Source organism: Phocoena sinus, chromosome 11 (assembly GCF_008692025.1).
Source record: "Phocoena sinus isolate mPhoSin1 chromosome 11, mPhoSin1.pri, whole genome shotgun sequence".
Classification (NCBI taxonomy): Eukaryota; Metazoa; Chordata; class Mammalia; order Artiodactyla; family Phocoenidae; genus Phocoena; species Phocoena sinus.
Genome location: NC_045773.1, coordinates 320,296 through 332,470, shown reverse-complemented (window position 1 = coordinate 332,470; position 12,175 = coordinate 320,296). Strand labels below are relative to the sequence as shown.

Genomic DNA, 12,175 nt, shown 5'->3' with positions numbered 1-12,175 from the left:
CCAGGGAGGCAGCTGGCACGGGGGCTGGGGCAGCGGGAAGGGAAGGGGCCGGACAGGAGCACGAGGGCCGCCTGGAGAAGGCTGACGGGGGCAGGAGTCGGGCCGCTCTCCACGGTGTGCGATGAGAAGCCTTAGACACTTCTTCCTGCTCTTGGGCGCCTGAGCCCGGCTCCAGGCACTGCCCCGGGCCTCCCGGAGCTGTGTGCCGCCCGAGGCCACCGGCCACGCTGGGTGCTGCTCCGCACTTGCACAAGGAGCCTCCGGCCCTGGCTTGTCAGCCTGCCCTCCCCCCGAGTCTGCGCGTGCCGCTGTAGCCACGGGCCTCGGGGCAGCCCCTCTCTGGTCCCTGCCTTGGGTCGAGCAGCCTGGTCCCCTGGTGAGCAAGAAGACGGAGGGACTCGAGGGCTGCCAAGGGAAGCAGGAAGGGCAGTCAGGGAAGGCTTCCTGCAGGAGGCATCACGGTAGGCTGGCCCAGGGTGAGAACCAGGCAGTCTCTGGACGGGGCCCTGGGTTTCTGAGTGGTGCAGAGGCAAATCCAGGTGGGGAGATCTTGGCCTGGAGCCCACACCCCCGCCATCCTCACCCCTCTCCCCTTCCCCCACCCCCAGCTGGCGCTGAGGAATGCCCTTCGGTACTTCCCCCCGGACACCCAGGAGCTGCTGGCCCCCGAGTTCGCCCAGGAGCTGCGACTGTATGGGCACATCTACATGTACCGCTTCTGCCCCGACATTGAAATGAAGTGAGTGCTGCGGCCACAGATTCACAGGGGCCCAGAGTGGGAGGCTCCCTGGAGGGACCCTGCTGGCGGTCAGAACACAATGAGGGGGAGGTCCAGGCTGTTCCCACTAGGAGGCCCAGGGATGCGTCTGCCCTGGGCCAGGCTTGGGGCTGCTGCCAGGTCCTGGCGGGAGGATCTGCCTTCCTCACCGTCCCCAGGAGATGCTGCCCCTGCCCAGGCATCGCACTCTGAGCACCATTGTTCTTGGAAATGCCGGAAGCGCAGACTGTCTGGAATGACCCCGCAAAGCGGGAGCCACCTGCCCTCTGCTCCTGTCTGGGGCTGCTGGCCAGGCGCCCCCTGCAGAATGGGTGCCCAGGAGCACCGATGGCCCAAAGGAAAGGACGGATGAATCGAGTCCACCTGCAGGAGAGGCCTCAGCTTTGCTTTGCAGTCCGCTTTATCCCAGTCGGAGCCTGCCCACTGGGGAGGGAGGACGGCCTGGGTGGGAGGGGCCGGGCACAAAGCAGGAGGGCGTTTGGAAACACCTCCTGCTGGGAGTTCCGAGGCGCCTTCTGCGGGATGCCAGGGCTGGCTGTCCACCTCTGCGCCCGGCCCAGGCTGGGCCCAAGCTTTAGCGGGAAGGAAGCCTGTGCCCGCCCGTCGTCAGGCCTGGCAGCTGCGCCCCCTTTGCAGGGCCTACCCAGTGGAGCAGTACCCCTGCCGGACGAGAGCGGCTGCAGCTATCATGCATATGATCATGAACAACCTGGACCCTGCCGTGGCCCAGGTAAAGGCCAGGAAACGGGGGCCAGGGGCCAGCAGTGGAAACGGAATGGGAGAAACGCATGAAACGCTCTCAAGCTTTTTATTTAGAAATAATGATAGATTTGAGGGAAATTGCAAAGACCGTGCAGAGAGGACATCATCCGCTTCTCCAGGGCGCCCCTAGCAGCTGCGTCTTCGGTAACTGCGGTGCAGCATCGGCACCACTACACCAGCGTTGGCACAGCAGACACACGTGTAATTTTACATTTTCTGATAGCCACGTGCAGACTGAAAAGAAACAGATCTAACACTGTGGTTTGTCCTAGTATATCCAAAATATTATCATTTAACGTGTGATCATCAGTAGAAATGTTCTTAGTGTTTTTCTCCTACTAAAAATATTATCATTTAACATGTGACCATCAATATAAATATTCTGTGGTGTTTTTTTCCTACTGAGTGTTTGAAACCAGGGGTGTATTTTACCCCCAGAGCTTGTCAGACGGGCTGTGGCTCAAGTGCTCAGTGGCTACACGTGCCCTTCCCGGCGTCCTTGAGCGCCAGTCTGTACCTCTGACACCCGTATTCAAGGAAGGTTAGGCTTCGGGGGTCCCTGAGTATTTTACTTGAGGGTGAAAGGGTCCTAGGATGTGACCACTCCAGGTAGTGGCGGGAGCTTCCTCAGACCCAGCTCTGACGCTCATCCCAGGCTGGACACTAACCCGGTCACGGGTGGGCCACTGTCCCCGGGCCTTGCCCCTTCTGGCTCCTCCCCTGCCCCCCACTCGTCCTTCGGGGGTCATCGGCCACCTGGCCCCTGAGCCTGGCGCAGGCAGGGGCCTCCCTTCCAGGCCCCCATCTCAGACAGCATCGTGTCCTCCCCAGTTTCCCCAGGAGCTCGTGACCTACGGAGGAAACGGGCAGGTGTTCAGCAACTGGGCTCAGGTACGCTGGACTGTGTGGCTTGGCCCCGCCCTGACCCCAGGCCTTTCTTCCCCCACGTCCTCTGGCCTGGAAGCACCTTACAGACCAGGCTCAGGACTCGGGCTCTGCCTCCCCGATGCCTGAGATCCCAGCCCCGGAGGCTACTTGGGGACGTCGGAGGTCCTGAGGGAGAGCCACTGGAGGGTAGAGGGCTCCGGGCAGGACGGCTAGGGCCTGGGGGGGGGGGGGGGCTTGGGGCTGGTGCAGGGCCCCTGCTCACAGAGCCCCCGTGTTTCGCTCTCCCCGCAGTTCTGGCTGACCATGTCCTACCTGTCCCAGATGACAGAGGAGCAGACGCTGGTCATGTATAGCGGACACCCCCTGGGCCTCTTCCCCAGCAGCCCTGGGGCCCCGAGGCTGGTCATCACCAATGGGATGGTGGGTCCCAGGGCAGCGGGGAGGGCCAGGTGCCCGCACACCCGCCGAGCCATCGTCCCCAAGGGCACGGTGCCGCCCGCAGCCCTCAGCCCAGCCCTCTTGTGCAGGTCATTCCCAACTACTCCTCCAGGATGGAGTACGAGAAGCTCTTTGCCATGGGGGTTACCATGTAAGTACTGTTTCGGCTTATGTTCCGCCTTCGCCAGGCTTCATTATGAAGCAACGCAGCAGCAGTACCTGCAACTTTGCAAAGCCCTCACAGTCGAAGCTCTACAGCACGGTTTCGCATTTATGTGTTTTCTGCTAGTTTTCATAGATATGCCTACAGTTTTCATATAGGTGTGAGCAAGTGAACCTACAGTTTGAATCCTACTTTTGCAACAATTTACTATCGGTTTCAAACGTACAGAAAATTGACAGAATTAATAGGGAGCACCAAGATTCTGTGATTAACATGCTACTAAACTCACGTGAGCTCCTACCTGTCTGTCTACCCATCCCTATATCCACGATCATTTTTTGGATGCGTCTCAAAGTAAGCTGCAAATATTGTTGCCTGGAATTCAGTATTTGTCCATAGTTCTTTTTCTTTTTTAAATGTTTATTTATTTATTTAGCCGTGTTGGGTCTTAGCTGCAACGTGCGGGATCTTTTGTTGCAGTACGAAGACTTTCTTAGTGGCAGCACGCGGGCTTCTTAGTTGCGGCATGCGTGTGGGATCTAGTTCCCTGACGAGGGATCCAACTGGGACCCCTGCGTTGGGAGCACGGAGTCTTAGCCACTGGACCGCCAGGGAAGTCCCCACAGTTTTCTTGGTCTTGAAGTGAAATTTACATGTAACGAATGCGCAAACGCACACGTCACGTGCTCCGTTCCGTGAGCTCGGACGGCGCGTCTGTCTGTGCAGCCCCTGAGCGCGCTGTCACATTAACGCTCCAACGGGAGGTGTTCCCTCAGACGTTGTAGAAGGAGCCACAGCGAGAAGGGAACCTCCTCCCGCCCGGACGCCCTCATTCACAGCGTCTCCTGTGTCCTGCCCGACTTCCCGTGTGTGTGCGCGGGCGCTCGGCGGGGGTGACTCGACAGCCAGGGACCACGCCCTCCGCACCTGGCCCCTCCTCGGGATTCGGGCTGACTTGCTGGGTTTCACCGGCAGTGCTCAGTTGCGCTGTTATTTATTTAGCTCACTTGCCACCCGGTTTGGGTTGTTCCCAGTGTTCTGGGGATGTAAAGAATGCAACAGGACAGCCCTGATCTGCACGTGTTTGTGGGTCTCTGGGAGCGGTGCGCTGGCGTCCTAACCACCCCGCTGGGCCTCAGGCTGAGACCCTATGAATGATTGTAACCATGGTCGCCGCCACTTGTTCTAGGATTTACAGAAGCCTCTGAGCTAGGGGCCCTTATTAACCCATTTTGTGGAGGAAGAAACTGAGGCTCAGAAACCCAATTACCTTTTTCCTTCGTCATAAGTAGTTACTGTTATTATATAATAAGTTGCTGTTACTATTATTTGTTATGAGGCCTGACCTCTTCTGTACCAGTGGGAGCAGAGGGATGGTCGGTGTCCGGTCGGCGTCCTGAGTGTGGCCATGGACCAGCCCCCGTGCTGCTGTCCTGCAGGCTCAGGAGAGAAGTTTAAAGGGGGCAGAGCTGCAGAGTCAGACCCGGTCTGGCTGCCCGTGAGTGCTGACCCCAGGCGCTGTGAGCAGTTGACCAAAGAGAAGATGCACATCACCATAGAGGTGGGAAGGGGTTACCTGGAAAAGGAATCTGAGAACCGCTGACCAGGGCAAAGCCTTTTCACCATCAGGCTGACAAAAGTGGAACTGGCCCCCTCCGTGGTGGGGGGTACGTGGGGGAACAGGCAGCCACCGGCTGGGGTGTCAAGGTCTATACGGCACGGCTGGGGGCACGGGAGGGCCACATCCAGTGACTGCGGTCAAAGCCGCAGATGGAGACAACTCTGACCCCATGATTTTACCCCCAAGAGTGAATTGCAGGAGTGGCAGCAGTGGATCAGGTGAGACGAGGGATGGACTCGGAAGGCCTCCGAATCGCTTCCCAGCCCCGCCGCGTGTCCCCGGGCCACCTGGGAACTCGGATCCCATCTGTAAAGGCGCCACGGGTGGCGGCCACCAGGGAGCACGCCCTGCGGCGGGGTCTGATGCTTTCACCCGCCTCCCTGGTAGATGTCTATCATATCAGCACGATTCTCTTACCTCCTGTCGTGTTCACACAAACACGCAAGGCACGGGTCATGACTGCCCATTTTCTGGAGGAGGAAGCAGAGGTTCGACATGGTCCAGTGCTTTGTCCCAGTTATGGGACGGGCTTGGCGTTCAGATCTGCGAGAATTAGGATGCACCCTGATCCAGAGCAGAGAAGGTACGGAAAGTGGCCGGGGGACAGCAGCCTCGAGGGTCTCCTGACCTCAATGGTCCTCGGGGAAGAGTAAATCTAAGGCAACAGCAAAATTTCCCATCACATTGCCAGAAACTCAGCTGTTGGACAAGTATCATTGGATGCAAACAGGAGTGCCTGTGCCCTGCTGGTGACAGTCACTCTGGAATGGGATGCTGTCTATTAGTATTTTAAATGTTTGCACTGGTGCCCTGGCACCGCGTTCCTGGATTCTACCCTGGAGGGCATGGCAGGGCCAGGGAGGTCGCTTACTGCGGCCTTGTCCTGTGGCCCAGCCGAGCTCCCCGGCTGACCGACAGGGAGAGGGGACACCCTGTGCCCTCTGACGGGGTTGACTGTGGAGCCGCGAAAGGTCTGCGGGTGCTGACGTGGAAAGGCCCCTACAGGCCTTGTGTCTGGGGGAATACAGATCCAGAAACAGTGCTTACAGAACAAGGCCATTTATGTAAATAGCAATGATCACCCACACAAAACTAACGCCGTTCGCTGGACTCTGCCCTGCGTGCCGCACACGAGTCCCAGGTGTCCCCTGACGGGTGGCAGAGCTCCCCTCCCCGGCCCCGGTGAAGGTGTCTGGACGTCCCGGGACCAGGATCCCGCACTGTCCGGATTCGGGGTGTTGCCGGGAGGCCGCGGCCTTTTCCGCTCTGTGTTCCCCCGGCCCCGGGTCTCCTCCTGCAGGAGCGGCTCAGCTCCCCCAGGTTTGGCCACCACGGGAAGGCGTGGTGACTCACCCTCACCTGGAGGTGCTGGGTCATGTCAGCTCTTGTCCACGTGGCTAAATGTTCCCCGGTGATTTTACTACAGTTTTTAAGAGAATGAAACCTGTCTGTGAAAGGTCCCAGGGGGACCAGAAATGGGGGAGCGGGGCCTTTTCTGTAGCTTTCTTTCGTCTCTGAAGGAGAAGGTAATGCTGCACTTGGGGTGACGACAGTGCGTTTCTGGCCCTGTGAAGTGGGGCGCCAGGCCCCGGCTCACCCCGCTTCCCCCTCTGTGGGCAGGTACGGCCAGATGACGGCGGGTAGTTACTGCTACATTGGTCCCCAAGGCATCGTCCACGGCACGGTGGTGAGAGACGGGCCACGCCTGCCCACGGGCCTGGGGGTGGACAAGCTGGCGTGGATCGTGAACCCGAGTCCTCGCCCTGCAGCTCACCGTGCTGAATGCCGGGCGGCGGTACCTGGGCGTCCAGGACCTCGCCGGGAAGGTCTTTGTCACCTCCGGGCTCGGCGGGATGAGCGGGGCTCAGGCCAAAGCCGCCGTCATCGTGGGGTGCATCGGCGTGATTGCAGAGGTGAGCTGGCGGGAGCGTCTCCCCGCCCCCCTCCAGAGCCCCCCATCCCCACCTGCCCCCTCTTCTCTCGCCCTCACCCCGCAGGCCTCCCAGCCTGGGTCCCCAGGACAGCGAATGCCCCTGCCTTCCAAGTGCCCGTCACCTGCCAGGGCCAGTGCCTGCCTACACTCGGCCGTGAAGCCGCCACCCTGAGGCCTGGCTTCCCTTGCCCTGGGGCCCTGGAGTGCAGCCTGTGAATAACTGAGCCAGGCTCCCCCATATCAGACAGAGCGGTCGGCCGGTCGGTGGGGGGAGAGCCGGGGAGAGCGCAGGAACCTTCCCTCTGGCTCTGAGTTCCTCCGGCAGGAAGAGGGGAAGGGAGCGGAAGAGGAGGGGCGGCCGGGAGGAAAGCATGGGGGCACGCAGCTGTGGGATCACGCACAGGTGTACTTGTTAGGAGCCCACTTGGCTGAGGTGACAGAAAACCCAACGAGAGCAGCTTACACAAAGAGGGTTTTATTTTTCTCACGTAACCAGCAGGGCTGGCATTGGCTCAGCAGCTCAATGTCAGGGTCAACATCTCTATAGATTCTCTTGGGCTTCCCTTGTGCACACACAAGTGGCTGCCCCAGCCCCAGCCATCCCATCTACATCCAAGGCAGGGCAAAGGAGAAGTGCCAGCTATGGCTGACTCTTTTTTAGCAGGAAAATAATGCCTTAGAAACTCCTTCTTTACTTCATCAGTCAGTATGGGATCAAACGGACGTTCTGATCCGCAAGGGAGGCTGGAAGCGGTGGGAGGGCAGTTGCGATTAGGTAGCATGTGATTCATGCCCTGGGGCCGAGCGAAATCCGGGTTTGCTGATGCGAGGCAGGAGGGGGAGTCAGTACTGACAGCAGCTCGTAGGGTCTGCCTGGCCCTGTTGGGAAAGGGGGTGATCTACACCCGTGCCTCGTGGTCCCAGGTGGATGGAGCGGCCCTCATGAAACGCCACAAGCAAGGCTGGCTGATGGAAGTGACCGACAGCTTGGACTGCTGCATTGAAAGACTCAGGTACGGTGTCCGGCTCGGGGGGAGACCGGGCCGGGACCTTCTCAATTTCTGCTTCTCGCTGGTCCCTTCCGCGCGCGTGGGGGAAGCCCGTGTGCATCCGTGGTGCCCATACACGTGGTCTAACAGACTTCAGTAGTTTTCTCGGTGACCCCGACGCTCGGCCACAGTTTTGCAAAGAGCATGTCTTGCGTTTCTCCCCGTGGCGCCTCAGTGCCCAGCCCAGAACCTGGCCCACAGTAGGTGCTGCTTGGATCTGCTCGACCCCTGGGAGGTGGAGCTTCTCCTCAACAGGACCCCGTCAGGTTCTGCAAGGCCCGTCCTCCTCCCCAAGGGGGCCACGGCTGGTCCTGTGGCACTGGGCCCCTCCCCGCTGCGTGCCGTCTCCTCAGCTATCTCAGTGGGGACGGGGCAGGGCTGCCCTGGAGGCCGCTGATCAGGTGCCCTTTTTGAAGCATCCTCTCAACGAATTTGCTCTGCAGAACTGAGCCCCATGTGCAGAGTTCGCCTCTGCATGGGGGGCTCCACCTGCTGCAATTAGACTCGCCCAAGGTCTCCAGGGGGCTTATGTAAAAATGTTCAAAGACACACAGAGTGTGAGAAATATTCCCATTACCAAGGCTGGATACTTTTTGGACATAGATCTTTGAAAACTGGCAGAAAACTCTCCATTAATCACAGGAGAAGTTCCAACCTCCTAGTGTGGCATGAAGGGTCTCACCTGATCTGGCTCTGATCCTGTGGGCGCACCTGGAACACACGTGCCCACTCGCACACCCACACATACACACTCGCACGCTCACACACACTTTCAACCACTGGGACATTTCTGTCATCTCTAAATATCCCTCTTCCACATGCCGGCTCCCTCTTGTCACACACAGTTTGGGTCCTTAATTCTGCGGTCACACGCATGAACACACACACAGTCCAAGTCAGTGTAACAAATGCCTTAAGCCGCCGTCTGGTCACATTTCTGCTCCCTGAGCTGCGGAGATGCAGAGATGGGAATGGCGACCCTCCCATGTCTGTGGGGTTTTCATGTATTCAAATCTGTTTCCCCCAAATATATTTTCATTTTTTGTCCTTTTATTTTTCCAAATAATGTTTGTCTATTTACTTATTATTATTTTGGCTGCATCGGGCCTTTGTTACTGTGTGCGGGCTTTCTCTAGTTGCAGCGAGTGGGGGCTACTCTTCGTTGCGGTGCGTGGGCTTCTCATTGCAGTGGCTTTTCTCGTCGCGGAGCATGGGCTCTAGGCGCGCAGGCTCAGTAGTTGTGGCTCGCGGGCTCTAGAGCACAGGCTCCAGTAGTTGTGGCTCACGGGCTCAGTAGTTGTGGCTCACGGGCTCAGTAGTTGTGGCTCGCGGGCTCAGTAGTTGTGGCTCGTGGGCTCTAGAGCACAGGCTCAGTAGTTGTGGCTCACGGGCTCAGTAGTTGTGGCTCGCGGGCTCAGTAGTTGTGGCTCGTGGGCTCTAGAGCACAGGCTCAGTAGTTGTGGCTCGCGGGCTCTAGAGCACAGGCTCCAGTAGTTGTGGCTCACGGGCTCAGTAGTTGTGGCTCACGGGCTCAGTAGTTGTGGCTCGCGGGCTCAGTAGTTGTGGCTCGTGGGCTCTAGAGCACAGGCTCAGTAGTTGTGGCTCACGGGCTCAGTAGTTGTGGCTCGCGGGCTCAGTAGTTGTGGCTCGTGGGCTCTAGAGCACAGGCTCAGTAGTTGTGGCTCACGGGCTCAGTAGTTGTGGCTCGCGGGCTCATTAGTTGTGGCTCACGGGCTCAGTAGTTGTGGCTCGCGGGCTCAGTAGTTGTGGCTCGTGGGCTCTAGAGCACAGGCTCAGTAGTTGTGGCTCACGGGCTCAGTAGTTGTGGCTCGCAGGCTCAGTAGTTGTGGCTCACGGGCTCAGTAGTTGTGGCTCGTGGGCTCAGTAGTTGTGGCTCGTGGGCTCTAGAGCACAGGCTCAGTAGTTGTGGTGCACGGGCTTAGCGGCTTCGCGGCATGTAGGATCTTCCTGGCCAGGGCTCGAACCCCTGTCACCCACATTGGCAGGCAGATTCTTAACCACCGTGCCACCAGGGAAGTCCCGCAAATAAGGTTTAGAGTCATCTTTAGTGACATCTGCAACTTAAGGATTGCCTTGAGTGAGTTCTGCAAAGATCCCTTTTAGAGTCCTCGCAGCAACAGCCCTAATTCTACTAATCGAATTCTACACTTTGGGGCGGGGAGGGATTGTCACCTTTGCCAGCCAGTCCTCCCGAGGGCATTCAAGTCTGCTGTTCCCCTCAGGCCTGGGTCCTCAAAAGACACACCTCATGGGTCCCTGCATCTCAGGCCTGCGCTCACACGTGGTGCTTTGGGTGCCTCCTGGGCCTTCTGCATCCCCACCAGCTTGGGGCTTGTGTGTTGGGGGTGGGTAGCCGTGGGCAGGTGCGATGGGGCCATCTGTCCTGCCCTTGCCCCTTCCAGGGAAGCGAGGAAGAGGAAGGAGGCCCTCAGCCTTGGTTACCATGGCAACGTGGTGGATCTTTGGTAAGTGGGGGGAGTTGGCAGCCTTGGGGACACCGGGTGAGCCCCCCCCCAGCCAAGGTCCTGGGCCAGGTGCTCCCGGGACACAAGGCTTCCAGTGTCAGCTTGAGGCTCTGCTCCCAACCTTCGTGGCCCGGATCCTGGCCGAGCTCACGGCAGCCTTTGCCCAGCCAGGCAGCCCTCCCGCCAGGGATCTTTCCAGAGGGAAAGCAGGATGAGCCTCCATGCCTGGCGACTGGGCGTGTGGGCTGGGAAACGCTGCATGCCCCTCTGGCTGGACCCTGAGCTCGGGCCCCGGCACTGCCTGCCCTGACCACCTGAGTCTCCCCAGGGAGCGCCTGGTCCGTGAACTGGACACGACGGGGGAGCTTTTGGTGGACCTGGGGTCAGACCAGACGTCCTGCCACAACCCGTTCAACGGTGGCTACTACCCCGTGCAGCTGGGCTTCGCAGAGGCCCAGAGCCTCATGGCCTCCGACCCTGCTGCCTTCAAAGCCCTGGTCCAGGAAAGGTGATGCAGGTCCCAGGGCTGCTCGGGGGAGGGACGGGGGCACACATGGCCTGCAGGAACTTTGGACTGGGAGGCTCTGGCCTCTGCCCAGTTCTCCTGGGGCAGCTGTGTGGCCTCGGGCAAGACCCTTAACCTCTCTGGGCCTCTGTCTCTTCCTCTGTCACACGGGGTCATGGGCTCCCTGGCCTGTGGGTATGCTGGGAACAGACTGGGGTGACACTTGCAAAACACTGGGGGCAGCTTCCAGCACGTGTGAGTGCTGGGCAGGCGCTGGGGGAGGGCAGCCTGAGGCGCGTCTGCAGGAGGCAGCTGCTTGTTCAGCACTGAGGCTGGTCCCGGCGCGACCCAACCCATAGGCGCTAGCTTAGGGGCTGCCTGCAGGGTCCTGAAGGTTAGGGGGACCTGAGGAGCCGGCAGGGACCGGGGCTTCCAGGAAGGAGGTGCTGGGGGAGGAGCCAGCAAGGGGTGGAGCCAGGAGGGGTGGGGTCATCAGGGGTGGAGCCAGGAGGGTGGAGCCAGTCAGGGGTGGGGTCAGCAGGGGGTGGAGCCAGGAGGGGTGGGGCCAGCTGGGGGAAGAGTCAGCAGGGAGGTGGGGCTCGTGGGGTTCGGCTGTGCTTACAGCCCTGGCGGGCGGTGCTGAGCTGACCACTGACCGCACCTCTCGCAGCCTGAGGAGGCACGTCTCGGCCATCAACAGGCTGGCCCAGGAGAACTTCTTCTTTTGGGACTATGGCAACGCCTTCCTCCTGGAGGCCCAGAGAGCAGGTGAGAGAGAAGGGAGGGGGGTCCCCTCTCTGCAGGCCTCGTGGGCGGGGCAGTGTGGCCCGCGGGTTGGCTCCACGTGTCCCTTCTGGAAGCTGGCCCTGCCAGGGCCTTGGTCTCGCTGGGCCTCGCTTTCTCCAGGTGATGCTGGGTCTCCGCACACAGGGGCTGACGTGGGGAAGACGGGCGCCAACAGGACGGAGTTCCGCTACCCCTCGTACGTCCAGCACATTATGGGGTGAGTGGTGGGCCCTTCCAGCGTCTGTCGTAGACGTGCAGGTCTGAAGATCTCCTCCTCTCCCCACTGCTCAGGCCACGTGCTGAGGCCTACATTCGGCCACAAGTGGTCATGGCACCGGGTCACGGGCTTTCCACCCCAAAATGCAGGGGGAAAGGAGCTGACAACGAGAGACCCTGTGCAGGGCCTCAGGGAGAGAACAGGATTGGCCACGCCCGAGCTACGAGTGGGCGGCGGAGGGCCTGATCCCTGCAGCCCGTGTGCTTTCCTGGCCACGTGGGCCGGAACAAGCAGGGACCAGGGAGCGGCCGGAGGGAGAGGACAGGGTGGAGTTCGGGCCTGAGCCGCTGGGGTCGGGTGGGGTGGGCAGCAGCCCCGGATCTGCACCGGAGGGGACCCCCGGGGGGCGAGAGAGGCCCGCGTCCTTCTGAGGTTCACTGTGGGAGGGGAAGGGCCAGAGTTGGGCCAGGGCCACTGGGGTGTCCCCAGGGGGCAGTGGGAGGGAGCCCAGGGAGGCCCCTGCATTCCTCTGCCTGGAGTCCCCTCGGA

The 12,175-nt window shown here is 60.2% G+C and overlaps 1 protein-coding gene across 3 annotated transcripts in view; it reads left to right on the top strand.

Annotated features, from left to right (window-relative positions):
- The window catches only part of UROC1 (urocanate hydratase 1), a 40,837-nt gene that overhangs the window by 14,108 nt on the left and 14,554 nt on the right, over window positions 1–12,175 (top strand). For all 3 annotated transcript variants that reach the window (XM_032650087.1, XM_032650086.1, XM_032650088.1), the window contains 12 exons: window positions 609–739; window positions 1,415–1,508; window positions 2,372–2,431; window positions 2,720–2,848; window positions 2,956–3,017; window positions 6,271–6,337; window positions 6,420–6,563; window positions 7,508–7,596; window positions 10,056–10,118; window positions 10,447–10,626; window positions 11,294–11,391; window positions 11,554–11,626. In XM_032650087.1, coding sequence (XP_032505978.1) covers window positions 708–739; window positions 1,415–1,508; window positions 2,372–2,431; window positions 2,720–2,848; window positions 2,956–3,017; window positions 6,271–6,337; window positions 6,420–6,563; window positions 7,508–7,596; window positions 10,056–10,118; window positions 10,447–10,626; window positions 11,294–11,391; window positions 11,554–11,626 — 1,091 coding nt within the window. In that variant the 5' untranslated portion in view covers window positions 609–707. The remainder of the gene's footprint in view (window positions 1–608; window positions 740–1,414; window positions 1,509–2,371; window positions 2,432–2,719; window positions 2,849–2,955; window positions 3,018–6,270; window positions 6,338–6,419; window positions 6,564–7,507; window positions 7,597–10,055; window positions 10,119–10,446; window positions 10,627–11,293; window positions 11,392–11,553; window positions 11,627–12,175) is intronic.